General features: G+C 33.2%; 1 protein-coding gene across 9 annotated transcripts in view; it reads right to left on the bottom strand.

Moving 5' to 3' along the window:
- Positions 1-21,424, bottom strand: part of LOC145263697 (rho GTPase-activating protein 12-like) — a 451,066-nt gene that overhangs the window by 154,538 nt on the left and 275,104 nt on the right. For 4 of the 9 annotated variants that reach the window (XM_080120638.1, XM_080120642.1, XM_080120641.1 and 1 more), the window contains exon 4: positions 10,736-10,858. The exons of the other annotated variants lie outside the window; for them this stretch is intronic. In XM_080120638.1, coding sequence (XP_079976764.1) covers positions 10,736-10,858 — 123 coding nt within the window. The remainder of the gene's footprint in view (positions 1-10,735; positions 10,859-21,424) is intronic. 9 annotated transcript variants of the gene reach the window in all.

Raw genomic sequence — 21,424 nt, 5'->3', positions numbered from 1 at the left:
ATTAATGGAGGGGAGGAAATTAAGCGGATTTCAAATGGCAGTGCTTGACTCCCACCTCCATCCACCTCTCGACCCACGGGCATAAACACATTTACATCCATAGACACATATTAACATACATGCACACACATGCATAGCTATGCATACAAATACATAGACAGAGATACATGTTTACATGCATAAATTTATACATAAAGACATACCCATGTTCACATACACAGACTGCTACATATATATGAGTTAGAAACATACACACACACACATTATATATATAGTAATTGTTTTGTTGGTTCACAGATTTTAATCCAATGAAACTCTACTGTTTATAAGATAGTGCTCAATAACAGCTAGAGCTGCATTATAGTATAAATTGCTTTAGTTATACAAAGATTATTGGCTACATATGTGCATACATGTACCAACTGCAATTTCATTCGAAATCTAGCTTCTTTGGGTCATTTTAAAAACTGAACCCAAGCTTTTTTAATGGCCTGAGGAAGCTATGTTTTAAATGAAAATGGTAGTTGAAACATGTATGCACATATGTAGTAAGTAATATTGGCATAAATAAAAGTATATACATATATATACTTTTATTATATATATAACAATGTGGGAATGGAATTTCTTTTCCTCAAACGAAACGCACCAGGTTTATCATGTACAAAATTAACTTTTTGTTGGTAATATCGGATGGAAATCACATCTGACGAGTTGATGAGAAAGAAAATTTTTATGAAAACATAAAACATAAAATTGTCATCCCATTAATGAAACAGCTGTAATGAAGAGATCCAAGATGAAATAAACAAGAGTTATATAGAAGAAAAAAGTGTAAGTCCTTGAATTTCAACAAAATTTTGTACTATATATATATATATATATATATATATATATATATATATATATATATATATATATATATATATATACACACACACACTCGTTATTATATAATTATGTTATGATTTGTCATTGATATCGGCAGTTTCTGGGGATAGTAGATTTTTTGGACAATAACACGATAGGATCATAACATTATTAGTCTAGTCTGTCTTTAAAGAGGTAGTGTCTAAAAAGTCTACTGTTTTAAAACCGTTGTTATGGCTGGCTAATCAACACAATTGTACATCATCATTAAAAAAAATATATATTATGCTCTTATTAGTATTGTTGAACACTAATGATTTCTTTGTACACATTAAAAACTAAATAACAATTAAATAAAGAAAATATTTTCTGATTTTCTAAATGTACAAACAATGCCATTTCATTTCACACAGTCTTAAATATTAAATCGGCCGAATGTTTCCCATCATTGCTAACACACGATTGTAGATGTTTACAAAAGTTTTCAATAACTCAATGGATCGTTTCGGGTGGAATAGCAGTAATTTCACAAATAGCTCATTTTTATTCTTCAAGAGATCCAGGATGGTAGATGAATACTTTTGATTTCAAATATCCCCACAAGAACAAATCACAGGGGTTTAGATCAGGCAATTTTGCGGGCCAACTGATATCACCATACAAAGAATTTAAATGATTCGGGAACATTTCCTTAAAAAATGCATAAAAACATAAAATAAATGAAATTTTGACCTAACTCAAATAAAATGACATTCTATTTACATTTCAAAAATAAAAATATTTTCTTTATTTAATTGTTTTTTAATTTTTTTTCTCTACAAATGTGTCAGATCATTTTGAGACACCCTGTATATGAGAGAGAGAGAAAGAGAAAGAGAGAGACAGATGTTATACGGAGATATACTATTTTATGCATCAATTTTCAATATTTACTTCAACAATGCTAAATGCATAAGTAAAGCTAGGTTATAAGTTATGAAAATACAAGGAGCGTTCAATAAGTAATGCCCCTGACCCACTTCCAGCTTTCTGATCTAACTAAAATTTTGCATATACAATGATTTATATCTCTATGTGCTATGTTGCAAATTACAGCTCTGAACTAATTGTAGTTTCGGATTTACAGGTTGTAAATGAAGCCTGTTGGTTATTACGTAGACTCGGTTTTTGTATTTGAAAGGACGCACACTACAGGAGACTTTTGATGAAATGAAAGAAACATATGATAATGATACCCCATTATATGTCCCTGTAAAACACTGGTACTATTAATTCAAATATGATCGGAAATCTGTGAAAACAGTTTGCAGACCTGGTTGCTGCCATTGATGAGGCATCTGTCAATTAAGTTGCAGCTGCCATTTTGGAAGATGAATGCGTGAATATTTGCCAAATAGCTCAAGAGATCAAATTAGTCCTGGGTCCACGGAAACTATCATTTGTAACCATTTTTATATGCATAAGGTGTCTGGCAAGTGGATTCCTGACACTTTTCCAAAAGCGAGAATATGTTGAGTGTTCGAGAATGAATTCGAAGATGTGCCAAGGAGATGAGTCAAAGTTTTTTAAAAGATTGATTACACAGGATGAAACCTCAGTCTATCGCTATGATTCAGGGACAAAAGCCCAGTCAATGTACTAAAAGCACTTCTGCTGGCAAGATCATGCTTACAGTCTTCTGGGCCCAGTTTAAATAATAGTAATTACAGAAACCTATTATGCTTCAGTTTTAAGGAAATTAAGAGAAGCTATCAAAACCAAGAAGCGAGGTAAGATCAACAGATAATGCTTAATCCACAATACACATGTCCCCAGATCAAAAGACATGAAGTTGCTTTTGAAAGGAAAGCGTTTCTCAGATGATACAGTCTTGATTTCCAAAGTCATATTGTAGCTGGAGGACCAACATGGAATGTTCTACAAAAATGGTCTCCAGAGCTGCATTAAATGATGGGAGAAATGCATAACTAACAACTGTATAAAGTTTTGTTGCTCTACTGCTATGAGAAGTGGAATCGTTTGAAAAGTCAGGTGGTGATTGTAATAAAGTGGTCAGTCATTATTTTTGTTGAGAATGTGGTGTGGTGAAAAGGGGAAAACAGTAACAAATAAAATGAAATAATCTCGATAGCTGATGTCAAGATATTACTATGAAATAATGGCCCCGGTGTATGATGGGAATGTGTGAGGAGAACGTCTTGAGGGAGTAAGTATTGTGCTACCCTTTCTATATGTGTGTAGTTTACAAGAGTGAATTTTGCTGGAATTTATATAGGGAGATATTAAAATGGATGCGTAATATTTGGAAAACTTGCACCTGATATAGGGAGCTTGTATGAGCATATTGAATTTTTATGTGTTGTCTGCGTTTTCAAAGCTATACTGTCTTTTTCGTCAAGAGGAAAAATCGTTATCATCTATAATATAATTCTTTTAAATGTATGTATGTATGTATGTATGTTTGTATGTCTGCCTAAAATTTTTGACAGACGCGATGGATTTTCATGAGATCAGTATTGTTTTGAGGCTCGACCCTTCGGACAACAAATATCGAAAAAAGATAGAAGAAAATAAAAGAATAGATAGAAGAAGATTGTTTTCAGGTTATTTGATGCCGAATCCAGTTATTTTGGAAATAGTATTCATGTTGCATCCAGCTATTTTTTATTCTTTGAGCTCTTTGTGTCCTCAATCGCTAATTTGTAGTGTTTGTTTTAGTTGTTTTATAGTGGATTTTATCGTTTTTGTTCCCTGCCCTGCAAAACGTGAATGAGTTTTGCAATAGGAGAAGGAAAAGGGTTACAGTATTAATGTTTGGTACATTTTAAGTCAGGAAACCAGTCAGGAGATGGGAAAAGAAAAGGGAAATGGGGAAAAGAAAAAGGGGGAAAAGGTGGGTTGTGGTTTTTGGTTATGGTTTTTCAGAACATAATTAAGTTTTGCAAAAGGAAGTAGAAAAACCAAAAGCATCCATGTTAGGTGCATTTCATCTCAGGAAGCCAATATCTTCAGACAGCCTGATCTGGTAGCACCAGAAATAGAAGAAGAAGATATTAGAAGATAGAAAGAAGATAGAAGAATCATTATCATTTTATTATATTAGAATCATTAGCGAGCGAGGTTAGGGTTTATCTATAATATAAATCAGAGATTAACCCTAACCTCGCCTGCTTCCGTTGGTGTTGTCCAGGAAAGAATGAGAATTTTGCCACTCCCCATTTTTATTTTTAACTAGCCTGGGTGCCCGGCATTGCCTAGTAGGCAGGCAAGCTTGAACCCACGACGTGAAGGCGAAAAAGAAAAGTGAAAGAAAATCAGACATCATACTGCTACGCCATGACGTGACCCGAAGTGTAAAGTGTTCAAATCTAATGTAGCCAATCAAAAGATGGCTTGCAGAAATGGCGTGGCTTTTAAACCTCCCATAAAGGTCGTTTTTAATGGTCAAACCCAGAAGCTTGTCAAAACACGGGGCCTCACCCAGACGAGAGCCATCCATCACATGCCAGATGGGGATCAGAGCGTTGATGATGTAAGGATAGGAGTTTGGTTTTGGATGCATTAAAGGTAACCAGCCACATCTTCCCCCACTGAACCACGCGCTCGAGATCAGAGGAGAGAGAATCAGAGAGAACTTTGTCATTTACAGCCTTTGATGTGTTGCCGTAGATGGTCGTGTCATCCTATTAGATTGGAGACTATTATTCTTATGTATATGTGCACATATACTAGAAAGAAAAATAAAAAAAAAACCCAAAAAGTGTTAAACTGCAAATGATCTTGTATTGTTCTTTATTAATATTTGTGACTGCTGTTAAGAAGAAGAAGAAGAAGAAGAAGAAGAAGAAGTTCTTTGGGGCTCATGATGCTGTGAATAGAGGCGTTGAATCTCAACAGTTCTAGGTGAGCATTGTCTGAAGATAACGGTTTCAATTCTACCCAAAGCAGGTCAGAGGTTGAGTTGGCTAAAACGCGATGAGGCAACAATTACAGTTACAAGACTTAGTATTCCTATCCTGTCGTGGTTAATCACCTGAAGAAGGCCAGAGGATTAGTTGGCCGAAACGTGGTGAAACAACAACTATGAAGATGGACAAATTGTGGCTTTGTATAGGTATAGGATACTCTCTGGTGTGAGTAATTTTCTAGCATGGTAGAGGAAGCTCACCTTCTTTGCAGCAGCCTTGGCAATGTCCTCAATCTATTTGTTCCAATTCATGTTACCTGTGAATGTTAGGCCAGCCTCTGAAAGATGGGTTCCACAATTACTTTTCTTTACTTTTTCTATATCAATCAATCATCGTAATCACGAATATATTTTTGATTAAAAAAAAATGAATGAAAAAATATTAAACTGATTTTATTAATTTCTAATTTATAAAATTGAAGGAAAGATGAGGAGGATTTCTTCTTCACTGACTACAGACAGGAAAGATCAGTGTCTTAAATTCTCAATTCTGATGTCGCTTTTTAATGTAGTGAAAACCCTATGTTTTGTAAATCACATAACATGTTTTATTTTTCTTATATAAAAAATAAAAACGTTTACTCAAAATGATATAAGTCAAGTTTTTTTTTTTTTTTCTTACTAATTCAGAGTGCTCATTTTGGGGAGCTTATTCCTCCGAAAATGCAAATTGGAAAAAAAAAAAAAACTTGCTTACTATTGAAAAGTTTGGTTTAAATAGTTTTATATTAAAAAGTCTTATATATATATATATATATTTCAACCTCGGGGATTTTTGCTTAAATCATTACAAGTTGTTTCAATCAACAGGACAATAAAATTATCCTGCCGATCTCGTCAGACAATCTAAGCCAATTTTGGATTTTGGCTTAGATTGTCTGACGAAATCAGTAGGATAATTTTATTTTTCTGTCGATTGAAACAATTTGTAATGATGTTAGCAAAAATCCCCGAGATTGAAATAATAAAAACATATTTAGCTCTACTAACGTATTGAACACTTTTCCCCATTTTTTTTTTTACGAAATATACCTCCTAGTATATATATATATATATATATATATATATATATAAAGCACTCTATGTAAAAAATAAATCTGTGAAAATCGGAACAATTTAATTATTTTATATTTGTTTACAGAGATCATGTACGTGTGCGAAGGTCAAAGTTTAACTGATGTCAATTTAAAACTATTTTTTTTTGTTTCTCTGGTCAGCTAGGGTTTTTATATCCTTCTTGGTTGAAGTTGCGAAACCCGGCATAGACAAGTGCCTTAGCTAGTTTATATTTATTTTAGAAAAGTAAAAGCTGGAATGAGTTTGGTTTAGTTTGCTATTTAGTTTTATATGAAAGTGAAACTTGGCTAATGAGAGATGAGGATATGCGTTGCATAGAGAGAGACGATATAAGAATGATATAATGGGTGTGTAATGTTAGTCTTAAAGGGACAGGCTTAGATCTGTTGACCTCAGAAAAAGATTAACTCTAGACAGTATTGGGAGATGCGTACAGAACAGAAAACTTTGTTGGTTTGGTCACTTTTAAAGAATGAACGAACGTTTTTTGGTTAGTAAATATAGAACAATCACAGCAACAGGGGTAAGCCAAGCAAAACACTTTATTTGTAATAAGCAAGGAGACTCAATGTTGCCTGGGATTAAAGGATGATCAACGAATGTTTTACACTCCCATATTTTTATTGTTATCAAAATCGATGATATCGACATATTTCAATGAAATTAATTGATTGTCTGTTCTAGTTGTCGACTTATCACAATGCATCAGGAGGAAACTTCACATGTCTCCCCAAAGTGACTTAGTTAACAATACATTGTAGTCTAGATTGTACTGTAGAGAACCTACTGTTGATTTTATAAACTTATTTTTTATATATAATGGCTTGAATTAAAGTTAAAAATGTATCATGCTTCAATTGTATTCTAAACAGAAACGTTCGTTTTCAACATGCCTCTGTCATATCCAAGAATCCACTGTTGATTTTATGTTGAGCCATTCTGCTTGTGTGGCAATAAAACTTTGCAAATGCACTTGCGATGTTAGGCTGTGTAAGGTGTTAACTTTGGTCAAAGTCGCCTATTCTTTCATCCACCGGATTATTTTGATTATCAATACTTATTGAAGACATTCTCCGTTACAAAACTTATCTAAGAACACCGCTAGGCACATAAAGCATATATTTAGCACCGCAATTTTGCTTTATCTTATTCAGCCTTTGTGTGAAATTTCATAAAAATCGGCACAGCCATTTTCAGATTCATTGGGAATGAACTTACACACAGACGCAAAAACACAAAGTTCTTTTTATATAGTAGAGATACCATTGGAGCACAGGGTGGAGTAGGTGCTAGTGTGATTGCAAGAGTTAGGAGTGGATGGAATAAGTTCAAGGAACTTCTTCCATTCCTAACCAGCAGAGTATTACTACACTCAACCAAGAGAAGAATCTATCAGCTATGAGTACACAATGTGATGATGCATGGAAATGAAGCTCGGACAGTGAGCGTTGAGGATATGCGTTGCATGGAGAGAAATGATATGAGAAAAATATGATAGGTGTTTAATGTGAGTCTAAAAACAGGCTTAGATCTGATAACTTCTGAAGGAAGATTAAATCTGGACAGTATAAAATAATTGCAAAACAAAGAGACTTTGTTGGTTGAATCACACTGAAAGAATGGATGGGAATTCTTGGGTTAGTAAACGTAAAACAGCTGAGGCCGAAGTGGTAGGGAAAATCCACAGAAAACAAGTGATAAAGGTGGATTTGAGAGAAAGAGGGATAAATAAAGACCTAGCCAGAGATAGGTTTGTTTTGAACCGTCCAACACATATCAACATGTAAAATAAAATCTGAAATCAAATATGATGTTGAAAAAAAAAAAAAAGTGGATGTGAGTTCTTCGGTTAGTAGATGTAGAACAGTTGAAAGAGCAAAGTCAGTTAGTAGGGATGGCTAAAGAAAGGATGTGAGAAAGCGATAAGAAAGGCATAAAATAAAGACCTGGCGAGAGATAAGTTAGTTTAGAAGTTAGTTTCTAGCTGAAACCACTTTCAATAATTTCCCCCATTCTTTATCTGTGGTTAAACCTAAACGTAGATTCCATCATCAAAGCTTCTTTCTTAGAACTGCATGACTATGGAACTCTGTTCCATCTTCCTGCTTTCCAACTGATTACAATATGGTTGTCTTCAAGTTCTTAATGAACAAGTTCTTAATGAGCCATCCCCTTAAGTAATCCAATTTACCTTATTCCTACTTCTAACAATTACTATGATATTTTACCATTGACTACTGTACACTTATTAACCCTTATCCTTGAGTGGCCTCCAGGCCTAGATAAGTGGTGACTCTTTTGTAAAAAAAAAGAAAAAAAAAAGAAAGTAATCCAATACATACCAGCATGTAAAATAGGACATTAAACTGATGATGGTAAAATGGATGAGTGCACTTGTGTATTAGATGTAGTACAGTTGAGGTAGCCAGGTCAGTTGTGAGAGTAAGACCAATGAAAACTTTGGAGGAAGTGGTAAAGACGGATTTCAAAGAAAGAGGGATTGTTTATTTTGCTAAAAGGTCACCGTCATCAAGGCCAAAGCCACTCGAGGATAAGAGTTAATAAGATGGAATTATTATTGAGAGATGAAGAACATTATGAGAGGATTGTGGATGATTGATGAGATGGACAAAGCTTTAATTATTAGTTAGACGATTCATAACAGGAATAAATAAAAACTCTTCGAAGTTAAGCAACATTGAGCCTGGTCATTACAAGGTGGGTGACAACTTGGAAATACCAGATGCTGTATGTAGCAGAATGACACCACCTAACATCAAAAATCATCACTTACTGGGATACACATTCAGTTTATGGGGGCTGCATATCCCTTAAGATTTACATGGCTCTAGTCCTGTACTAATCTTGTTCCTATATAGTATAAATAAATAAAGAAGATAAAGCAAAACTGGAGTACTAAATATATGTTTAGTCCACTAAGAATAATTTTCTGGGAGAATTGCTATCAGTGACACATGGGTCATAATGTTTCTGATCTGCTACAGTTTTGGTACAATGATCATGCCATGATCAGATGGATTTCTAGCTGCAGACTAGAGGAAAGCATCCCTTCAAACATATTTCGTAATCCAAATAATACATCTAAAAAATTTTGGAACATAAAAAAAGTTAAGTTTGCAGGTCTGTGGAGCTAAAATGCAATACATATTGCAAACATTTCATTTTATGCTATTAATTGAATACAAGTGGCTATTTTACTCATAGCTAGGGAGTAATTGGGGGTTCATACCTTTTCCCAATACTATTAGTACATAGACTAGTGGGACCTGTGGAAATTCCACAAGGGACTCGTTCATATGTAATATATTGATGTTAGCATTCTGTAGATGTTCAGTGTAAATGGAGACACTCTGATGTTATTGTAACTCTTGTTAAAACTGCAAAAGTATTTATCTAAGCTAGCAGGGACGCCCAACGTAACCTGGTTGTAAAGTAAGCTTAAATATGATATCTTAATTCTTTCAGATTTCGTATATACTATTATAGAGTTAATGTTTTATCGCTTTTTTATATATTATAAAGTTGCGATTTCAAAAATAAAAAAAATATATCCATATGACTTGGGTGCATCAGCTTGAATTGAAACCAAAACTTATGAAGAATTCTTGATAAAATTATTTATAAAAAAAATAGATTACTGGAGTGCCATCAGCTATAATCAAAACTGAAACCAAAATTTATGAAGAATTCTTGGTAAAATTATTTATTAAAAAATAAATGACTTGAGTGCCATCAGCTATAATCGAAACCGAAACCAAAACTTATGAAGAATTCTTGGTAAAATTATTTATTAAAAAATAAATGACTTGAGTGCCATCAGCTATAATCGAAACCGAAACCAAAACTTATGAAGAATTCTTGGTAAAATTATTTATTAAAAAATAAATGACTTGAGTGCCATCAGCTATAATCGAAACCGAAACCAAAACTTATGAAGAATTCTTGGTAAAATTATTTATTAAAAAATAAATGACTTGAGTGCCATCAGCTATAATCGAAACCGAAACCAAAACTTATGAAGAATTCTTGGTAAAATTATTTATTACAAAAAATGAAAGTTCATAACAATCAAACGACAGTCACTCGGATGTAAGCGTGACACACGAAGTAAATAACACACATGCTATTCTATTAATATATAGATGACTACAATATATATAATAGTGAATTAAAATTGGTATATTGCCAATTTTATAGACTATGATCAGATCAACAATACACACCTAGATTCTCAAGTTCAGCACTATTTCTCATTGGCCGAAATGTTGCCAAAATAACATCCAGGATGAGAGTAGTAGTTTTAATAATGCAGATTAATACAAATTATTAATCTTCATCTAAAAACGTTCGAATCATAAAAAAAGTTTACTTTGCAGGTTTGCTTTGGATTGAACGTAGCCTAGTGTTGTCTAGCCCGAAGTCTGGGATACTTGCATCTTAAATACCAAAACCGGATGGTGATGATGATGTTGATAATGGTGATCATGTGATGTGATTACATAACTTAAACATTCTTTTTTTTTTATTTATATCCATCGAAAATAAGTTATATTATTGCTGAAGTGGCAGCAACTATTGTAATAAGGATCAATTTATTTTTTGTTGGGGGAGGGGGGGGGTTTAAACTTCTGCATGTTGGTATGGACGGGGAAATGGTGAGCAGGGAGGGGTTTCAAAAGGCAAGCAGTTTGAAAAAAGAAGCTAACAGTGTAGAAAATCTTCCAGCATCTAAAGACCTCTACGGTGAAGGGGTGGGATTTTGTTGCTAGTCGGGTGGATCTGGGTTTAGTTTTTCATTACCTTTTCTTCAGAACTGGAATGTATAAAGACATTTTCTCCATTGCTATCAACATCTATTCTCCAACCGGTGGGGAGTTTTTTCTCGTGTTCGTTTAAACTTTCATCCTCATGCACAACACACACCTGGAAAAAAAACAAAAACAAAAACAAAACTGATTTCTCAAGGACAAAAAACAACGCGCAAATAAAAACACTGGATGATTGACTCAACCGATTGATGGGTGATTCTGTAGCAATGTCTACGTGCACATGTGTAAATTGGAAATTTTCAACACAGGTTAAAAATGACATAAATTCTATTAAAAGTTAAGAGTAGAATGAGAGAGATGTGTGCAGGAAGTGGAACAATGGGCGGAAGTTCGATTTGACACGTAACTAGGTGAGGAGGAAAATCTTGTTTTTAGGCAGTTAAACTGATTGTATTCAGTTGCGATTCCTGAAGTTCTGTCTTTGTCATCTGATTTTTATTTTTTTAAGTTGGTTCTATGTTTACCGCAAAGGACTATATTCTGAAATATTTATTGAAAGTATTACACAAACTATTAAAAAAAAACTTTTGGTTCAAGTCTTGGATTTCAATCTAATTAAAAAAAAACAAAAATACAGAAAAATCATTATCATGTCATGAAACAAAAATGTCATATTCCAAAAATCACATAAATTGATCAAGTAGTTTCTTTTTTAACTAAGAAAATGAAGTTTTACATTTTTAGGGATTAATAGTATTATCATAGCCATTATAAGGCTGATTTTAATCTCTTATTTCTGGAGAAGTTGTTAAAGGGAAGTAACTAGTAATGAATTTCAAAGATGGTGAACTGAAATACACCATATTTGCTTCCTCATAAAATTTTATTTTCTTGGTTAAAAAAAACTACTCGATCTATTTACATATATTTTGGAATATGACATTTTTCTTTTGTTGCAGGTACATACATCATGCAGATTTTTCTGTAATTTGGGTGTTCAATTAGGTTGAATTCTAAATAAAAACTGAAATCAGCAATATAAAAATTGAGTTGAAGTTATCAACGTTGAACTACATAGATCAGACATCAGATAACATTTTTGAAGACTCTTTCCCGAGTTAACCTACATTTTTTTCTTTAAGGCTTATTTGGTTATAGTCAGCTAATGTACTTCCTAGTTTCTATATTGTTGTTGTTGTTTTTTTTTAATTAGGTTGAACTCTGAATTTCCACCAAATAATCAAATCATTTCCTGGACATTTTCCTCATTAATCATCGAAGAATTGTAACATAGTCTTCGATATCCTTTCAATCCCAATTGAAAGCTGATTTGTATTCAGTCCAGTGACATGCAGATATCTGGCGATCATGATGCCTGGAGTCAAATATTTGATTGTATGTCCGAAGGACTCAAGTATAAATCCTAATACTGAAAAATATTATGAAAAAAAGGGAGATAGTTTGAAACAAAATTTAGGTTTATAGAAGGCAGAAGAATGCAGAAATGTAGCCAACCCTTGCACGTTTTTCAAAAAGTCAAAACAGTTTTTTGGTTGAGACAAACTCTGTTTGGCTCAGACTAAATGATAAGAGGTTAAAGTAGTTTGCTTCAAACATTGTTTATTGTGTATATAAAAGAAATTAAGGTTTAAAGAAGGAAAAACAATGCAGAGATGTAACTAACCCTTGCACGTTTTTCAGAAAGAATTGGATGTTCTATCCCCTGTGGTATGCAGAGATCTGGCAATCATGATATCTGGAGCCAAACACGAGTGTATGCCCCAAGAACTCAAGTATAAGTCCTAGTACTGAGAAATATTATGAACAATAGAGATAGCTTGAATATGAAAGGATGCTTATTCAAGATGCCTGTTGCGCTCACCTCTGCATGCCACTGATTCAGTTGCAGTTTCTGAATCTCCAGGAAAGTAATAGGAAGCTTATATGTAACTTTACAATTCTATGAGAAAATAAAAGAATAAAAAATTAAAAGAACATGTACCATTGAGTAACAATGGATAGTTTCGTTAGATAGTTTTCTGTTCATAATTGCAGCTACTAGGTGAAACAGAAAGATGGAAACTTTGGCTGCCACATCATCACTGCGACTACAGTGATATGACCAGCAGGTCCCAACAACAAAGTTGACATATGGTGGGGATTAAAAGGATGCCTTCAGACTATGTTACAATTCTTAGATAAAACATTTGAATATTACTGAGCACAGTGCCATTATTATTAATTGTTGACATATTTTTTTTTTTAATAGTTTCAACATATATTATTAACGAAGAAAAAGTGTAATAATGAACAGAAATTAAAATACCCATCCATCCATAGCCTTCAGCCCCTGGAGGGGCATAGGACATCCACAACTTTATAGATGCTTTTCTAGCGAGGAGTTCTTTTTTTTTTTGGAGTGGGAGTGTTGGCCCCACACCCAACCTTCCCAAAAGGTACATACAGCGCCTAGCTTTCCCAAATGGTCACCCATCTGGTACTGGCCAGGCTCAGCGTTGCTTAACTTCAGTGATCTGATGAGAACCGGTGTGTCAACATTATTGTACACTTCTATAATATTTTTTCTTCTCAGTTCTAATTCAATGTTTAAAAAATACAAATTAGACAAATTCTTAGATAATATCATGTTCATAATTCTTCAAAGTACTGTCCTCTTAACAGAATAAAAATTCACTTACTGCAACTGCATGCAGAACGATAATCTTAACCCTTAAAAAAAAGGGGGGGGCACCTGTTAACTATAGGTGGCAACCTGTGATGCGGTAGGAGAGGATCCTGGTGGCTGAGCTATTCTTCCAATTCAGCCCTTACTTTGACTGATCTTAATTTAATCTTTCATTGTGCCCGAAGTTTCTGAGGATGCAGAGGCATGACAGGGTTATCATTTAGTAGACATGTGGTGTGGTCCTTGATAACACCTCTGACTCTCTGCTATTGAGGCTGAATGTGCCTAGGTTGGAGTCATTTCTGTGTTGCAATTGCCTATGGACTTGTTGAACAAAGATTTGGTTGTATAAAAACATTTGCAGACATCTCAATTAAGGGTAAACGAGGAAAAGACAGGCTCAGTGACCCGTGATGCTTTAGGAGAGGATCCTGGTGGCTGAGCTATACTTCTACGTCAGCCCTTTCTTTGACTGGGTGGGAGATCAAAGAGACCTGATCTGATCAATCGTCGGGTCAATTCTTATCCTTGTGTCTATGAGTTCATTCCTAACTGTATTATTCAATCTGATTCGTTTAAAAATCAAAATCTTATTTCTCTATTTTATTCTTTCTAAATAGATATTAGATGCCGGTTGCTGAGAATCAATTATATTGAGGACAAAGAAGATTATTGATGTGCAGGAGTAATGTTTTTAAATAATGTTTTCAAACATGTTCTGCTGAGCCACTCTTCTACTTCAGCCCTTATTTCAGCTAGACGGAAAAGAAAGAGGCTTGATCCAATCAGTCAGCTGGTTATGTCATGCTTTAGTATCTATAAGTTTATCTAAACAATATTATTCAATTTGATTCTTCAAAAAAGCAAAACCTTTTCTTCTCTATTTTTATTTTTCTCCCTAAATATATACTGGAAGGTAATGGCTGAAAGCAATCATGTTGAAAACAAAGAAGATTACAAGAGTAATGTTTTTCTGGGGGTAATGTTTTTTGGGAAGCAATGTTTTTTTGGGAGTAATGTTTATTTGAGAGTAATGTTTTTTGGGGAGCAATGTTTTTCTGGAAGTAATGTTTTTTGGGGAGTAATTTTTTGGAGGAATAATGTTTTTCTGGATTAATATTTTCTAGGAGTAATGTTTTTTGGGGGAGTAATGTTTTTTGGAAGTAATGTTTTCTGGGAGTAATTCTTTTCTGGGAGTAATGTTTTTCTGGGAGTAATTTTTTTTCTGGGAGTAATGTTTTTTTGAAAGTAATGTATTTGGACTGGTATCTTCTGAAACTAATGCCACTTTCTCTAAATGGAATTTCCATGAATATTAGAGTTCGCACTTTCACTGTGAAATTCAATTCCTGTACTTTTTAAAAATCTGTTGGTCTATCTGCAAAAATATAAAGAACCAAAGATATATAAACCCAACTTGATTCAGCAGTAGATGGCCTGAAAAAGGTTGATATGCCATAAACCAGAACAAACCATTCTTCGATGATCAATGTTAAACATATCCAGAAACTGATTAAGATATTTTTTCCATGTTTTTCGTATTTTTAACAAATAAGTAAATTACAGCCACAAGAAAGAAATAAAAATATTATAGACCTTCAAGATAAAAAATAAAAACAATAAAAATAAAAACTTTTGATGGCAAATAGCAAGCTTTTGAGATCATGACTAAACACAATGAACTTACCTGCCAGAGAGCAACATTTTCCTTCTTACTTAGCTACATGTCAAATCGAACTTCCATCCATGATTCCACTTCCTGTACACGTCTCTCTCATTCTACTCCTAATGGAATTTTTAATTATTTTATGTCATTTTAAATTAGTGTTCTATTGGATGATGAAGAGTAAAATGTCAAAAACACTTTTGAAAAATGTTATAAATTCTATGAAAAAAAAAGACATATTTTATATGTCTTCAAAAATTTTCGCTATATAAATTATGAAATACACATACAAAATAAAGGATTTGGGACAAGAGCTAGTGAGTTTTCAAATGGGTAATGTGAAATGAAATGATAAGTGTACGTGTAAAAAAACACACTTTATTAAAACTACATTATAATATAATGAGTGACGTTTCACAGCGATCGTTAGTAAAAGGTAACGTTATACAAGGAGCATTAGTAAGAGGTAACGTTTCACAGTTAACATAAAAGGCAACGTTTCACAGTTAACGTTAGTAAAAGACAACGTTTCACAGTTAACGTTAGTAAAAGACAACGTTTCACAGTTAACGTTAGTAAAAGACAACGTTTCACAGTTAACGTTAGTAAAAGACAACGTTTCACAGTTAACGTTAGTAAAAGGCAACATTTCACAGTTAACGTTAGTAAAAGGAGCATTACAAGGAGTATTAGTAAGAGGTAACGTTTCACAGTTAACGTAAGTAAAAGGCAACGTTTCACAGTTAACGTAAGTAAAAGGCAACGTTTCACAGTTAACGTTAGTAAAAGGCAACGTTTCACAGTTAACGTTAGTAAAAGGCAACGTTTCACAGTTAACGTTAGTAAAAGGCAACGTTTCACAGTTAACGTTAGTAAAAGGCAACGTTTCACAGTTAACGTTAGTAAAAGGCAACGTTTCACAGTTAACGTTAGTAAAAGGCAACGTTTCACAGTTAACGTTAGCAAAATGTAACGTTACACAGTGAGCGTTAGTAAGAGGTAACGTTTCAGTTAACATTAGTAAAAGGCAATGTTTCACAGTGAGCGTTAGTAAAGGATAACTTTCCACAGTGAGCATTAGTAAGCGATAACATTACACAGTCAGCCTTAATAAGAGGTAACGTTGAACAATGTGAGTAAAAATTAACGTTCCACAGTGAACGTTAGTAAGAGGTAACATTTCATAATAAGGGTTAGTAAGAGGTAACGTTATACAGTGAGCTTTAGTAATTTTTTCTTTAATATTATTACATGAAGAACCATTTCATATTAAAATCTAGTTAGTATTATGCATGTAATCTGAATCCAAACATATTTCAAATGTGTAAAAATGCTAGAATAATCAAAATCTTTTTACAAAATGGGGTCTTCCTAAGCGACGTAAATGTTGATTTTTACAAAATGGCGTCTATATTTACACATTTCAAACTTATTAAGATTATGTCCGTTTTTACTCGAAATGGGTTTTCATATATTAATAATATAAAAAAAAAAAATAACTATTTTTGTTGCTTGTATTAAATTTTTTCATCGCAATCTGTTTAGGCATACAGTCTCAACATTTACTTCAATTTTTTTATAGTAAAAAATATTTAATGTAAAAGACAACAATTTTACATTCAAACTCGAGGAGACTGTCACTTAAAAATAATTATTCAATCCTTATTATAGGTGATAATAACTAAGAATAATATAATAATTAACATTCCTACCTGGTTATGGCTGACAGAACAAGAACCATGGAACTATGGATTAGATAAAGGGTTAAGTTAAATATTCTTTATAGATTCTTAACGTTACAAGAACCATCTACTCTTGTGAATGAAATAAATGGTTCAGGTGTTTGACAGAAATATTGTCAAATATTCCAGCACAGGGGCCGAGAAGGTCGGTTGGATTTCTGTAGTTCTCAGAAACAGATGGGCCCTTGGGTCCTAAGCTAATAGATTGCATTCGGCTGGAAGGAATGATTTTCAGGTCTGTTGTTCAATAGAAACAAATGAGTCCCTATATTTTATATTCACTGCAGCCAGTCATTCTAAATGTGCTTTTCTGTCTATATATTCTAAATCTACTTTTGTCACTGGTCTATGATATATACACACTGACAGAGTAAAACACAACACAGCTGATCTATAAAATATTTTTCTTTTATTTCACACCGACAAATAACTTTGGATGTAAAGTTAAAACGTATTTTTGCATCAGTGAAGGTGCGTGGGGTTGGTGTCGATATTGGTGGTGAAGAAATGTCAACTTGTTCTTTCTCTCTCTTTCCCTCTGACTGACTGCCCTGCTTTCTGTTTGTGATGATTTATATAAACATTCTTTTCTCTTGAAATGTTTAATATTTCCCATTGTCTATTATCTCAAATCCTTTGACCGATATCCTCTCACATATTTCTGGGTCAAATTATGCATTACAATAAACAATAGTGGAAAGCCTCACATTCCTCATATGGAATCAATCTGCGTGTGTGCAACCCATCAAATGCCTCTCTTTCTAGGATCACTTGCCAATCTAATACCTGGATACTGGACAGCCTTCTACTCTAATAGTTTCTTCCCTTGGATTGTTAGACTTTGGAATTCCCTCACTGTTTCCTGCTACTCTGACTATACTAACCCGCAGAAGTTTAAATGTAATGTGAACATACATCTCGCTGCTCAAATCCTCTTAGTCATCTGTTACACACAATCCCAACACCCAAGTAACTTTGTGGAAATCGCAGGTCGATAAATGCAGAAGCACCTTCTTTTTTTATGACAGTAACAGAAACCACATGATTGACACTGTAACTGGTGTCGAAATGGAATGTACACTTTATCTGAACACAACATGTGGACGATCATGGTCTGTGCAGAAAATGCACACACGTTTACAATCAGTTTTAGCATGTGTTTGTATCCTTGTGTTTGTAAACATGTGTTTGTAATTATGTGCCTGCAACAATGTGTCTGTAACCATGTGTCTGTAAGACCGTGTTTGTAACCAAGTGTTTGTAACCAAATGTTTGTAACCATGTGCTTGTAACCAAATGTTTGTAAGCATGTGTCTGTAACAATGTGCCTGTAACAATGTGTTTCTAAGCATGTGTCTGTAACCATGTGCTTGTAACCATCTGTCTGTAAGCATGTGTCTGTAACCATGTGTCTGTAACCATGTGTCTGTAACCATGTGCTTGTAACCATCTGTCTGTAAGCATGTGTTTGTAAGCATGTGTCTGTAACCATGTGCTTGTAACCATCTGTCTGTAAGCATGTGTTTGTAAGCATGTGTCTGATCCATGTGTCTGTAAGCATGTGTCTGCAACCATATGAAATCTGACATTTCTGAAAGAAACCATGATCTTAACATTTTTTCAGGAGTATTAGCAACAACAATGCCAGACTTCACATTTATTAATGCTAGCGTGTTCATAGCGCCGTGCTAGTTGTAAGATAAAAAATATTTAGACGTTCATGTTTTCAGTCAGGCGTACAATTCTTGGTTCACTTGTTTGCAAATTGGAGTTGAAACTAAACAATCACAAAAACAATCGATATTTGCAACAACTATTGATTGTTGAAGCGGACGCGATAATAGATTGAATGTTGAGTGTCCTGAATGTTTCGGGGGGGGGGGGAGAACAATGCAAGTCATCTCAGATGTTATTTATATGATGTTCCGGTTACCAATTGACACAACTCTTTGATCTTTGACCTAGAATCCAAAAGCACCAATGAAATAATTGCATATAGACGTATTTATTTATTTGTTTATTTATTTTCAATGAGATTTTTGAACGAACCCGGGAGTAAATATTGTATTATGGTTATTGATTATTTTAGTTAAGAGTGTAACGTTACACACTTTTACACACATAGACCCAACACATTGTACGCAGGGTATGTCGCAAGGAACATGAGACAAGTAATAGCTCGACTCCTTTCCTTTTGTAACAAGATTTCCGGGTACTTTCCTGAATAAATGATGACGGTTAAGTTTCGATCGCAGTTGGAGACAATTTCTTGTCTGGCTGCACTGAAGAGCTGTGATACAACGAAACAATTTGTCTGTGGATAAATAAAATAGGCTACTTTTCTTGGGTTGAACTTACTGGTAGGTAAAATAACAAACTTTTACTAGCGTATAAATGCGATGCTTTTTGTGTAAACAAATGGAGCTTTTAACATTTGACTATGTTTATCATTGAATTTTCAACAGTTAATTGGCCCAGGGGTTATGACCTCCAACTGTCATCTACATAGTCAAGTTTTGCTCCAGGCTTGTCTAGTTGCATTGAAGAGCTGTGATACAGTGAAACAATCTCTGTGGATCACACACACACTCTCTCTCATATATATATGAACAAATGATTAATAAAATATGTTAAAAGACATCTTGAAAAAGAGTTAAAAACATATTTAATTTTAAAAAAGGAAGCACAAGATAAGTGGATATCCACTTATCTTGTGCTTCCTTTTTTAAAATTAAATATGTTTTTAACTCTTTTTCAAGATGTCTTTTAACATATTTTATTAATCATTTGTTCATATTATAAGCTCTATTTCCTTTTCGGTTTTATTGAGCTTTTTATATCTGGCTGAGTTTATTTTACTTGTAAATATTAACTCTTTAATATTTATAATATATTTTAAGTTTACCATTTTGATTACCTTAGTAAACTTATTGTAACTTTTATTTATATATATATATATATATATATATATATATATATATATATATATATATATATATATATATATATATATATATAAAGTGAGAATGTGTGTGAGGACACTTCTCAACCTATATACTCAACAAATTTTTGGTCTACAAATTTGAAATTTGGTATATAGGATATTCAAACATGTAGAAAACTTTTTACTCCATTTTCATCCGGAAAAAAGGTCTGCTAAGGGGTAAAAATTGAAAAATTGCTACGTGGGAGGCCACCAGATGTTTATCTGTTTTCAACTGTATCATGACTATGCATGCATGGTCATGAAACATGACAGCTTCTTTATGTTAAGTATGAGCTGGTTTGAAAACACTCTTTAAAAGTCGTGTTAAACTGGTGTAATGGCTATATTCAACTCACAGTCTTTAGGTTTTGGTTTTGATCTAAGCTCAAGTATTTTTTTTTTACTTACAAGAAGTGAATTTTTTTTTTTACTTACAAGAAGTGAATTTTTTTTTTTACTTACAAGAAGTGAATTTTTTTTTTTACTTACAAGAAGTGAATTTTTTTTTACTTACAAGAAGTGAATTTTTTTTTTACTTACAAGAAGTGAATTTTTCTTTTTACTTATAAGTGAATTTTTTTTTTTACTTACAAGAAGTGAATTTTTTTTTTTACTTACAAGAAGTGAATTTTTTTTTTACTTACAAGAAGTGAATTTTTGTAAAAAAAAAACCATAATACTTGCATGCATGTGTTTCAGTTTCTTTCTTTTTTTCACTTAACTTTTAAAAGAATTTAATGTTACATTTAATACCTACGGTTTTTCTGCTTATGATAAATAAAAATGCTGCATTAATTAAAACATGATATTTATGCATATTTTATGACTGGGTAACACCGCGTATATCTTCTAGAATATTATATATGAAAAACAGAAAGAAAAACAATTAAACACAGGGGGAAATTAAAATCCAATGTGTCTTCCTGTGTTTGTTTTTCCACTGTCTTTTATACATTTTGTCTCCAAAACATTTCATTTCATGATATATCATGTATTTTATCCTTATCAAAAATACTTGTCCCAGTACAGGTAAAATTAATTTCTTGAATAGAATAGAATGTACCGCATCTATGTCCCCTGACAAAATTAAAACTAAGATACAATGATTTAATTCTTATACATAGAATCCTTATTCAAATGTTTCACAAAAATTCATTACATGATTTTGATTTTTAAAAATACCTCAAATTTAAAGCTGGAGAGATCTAGCAGCCGTGTTCCAAAATTTGTAATGATTGGTTCATCATGATTAGTTTAGGAGTGAATCCTGTATATGCAAATATCTATCTATCTATCTATCTATCTATATATATATATATATATATATATATATATATATATATATATAAAAGGCAATCAGTGTGTGTGTGTGTGTGTGTGTGTGTGTGTGTGTGTGTGTGTGTGTGTGTGAGTTCATTCCCTATGGATTCAGAAATGGCTAGGCTGATTTTTAAAAAATTTCACACAAATGTACTTTATGTGTCTGGCAATGTTCTTAGATTGGTTTTGTATCAGAATGCCCTCGATAAGTATCGAAAATCAACAGCCTGAAAAAATCTGATTAAAAAAGGAACAGTCCGATTTTGACAAAAGTTAACACCTGATACAGCCTAACATCACAAGTGCATTTTAGAAGTTTT

Source organism: Euprymna scolopes, chromosome 39, assembly GCF_053919585.1.
Source record: "Euprymna scolopes isolate OS-2025 chromosome 39, ASM5391958v1, whole genome shotgun sequence".
Classification (NCBI taxonomy): domain Eukaryota; kingdom Metazoa; phylum Mollusca; class Cephalopoda; order Sepiida; family Sepiolidae; genus Euprymna; species Euprymna scolopes.
This window is presented reverse-complemented; position numbering and strand designations above follow the sequence as displayed.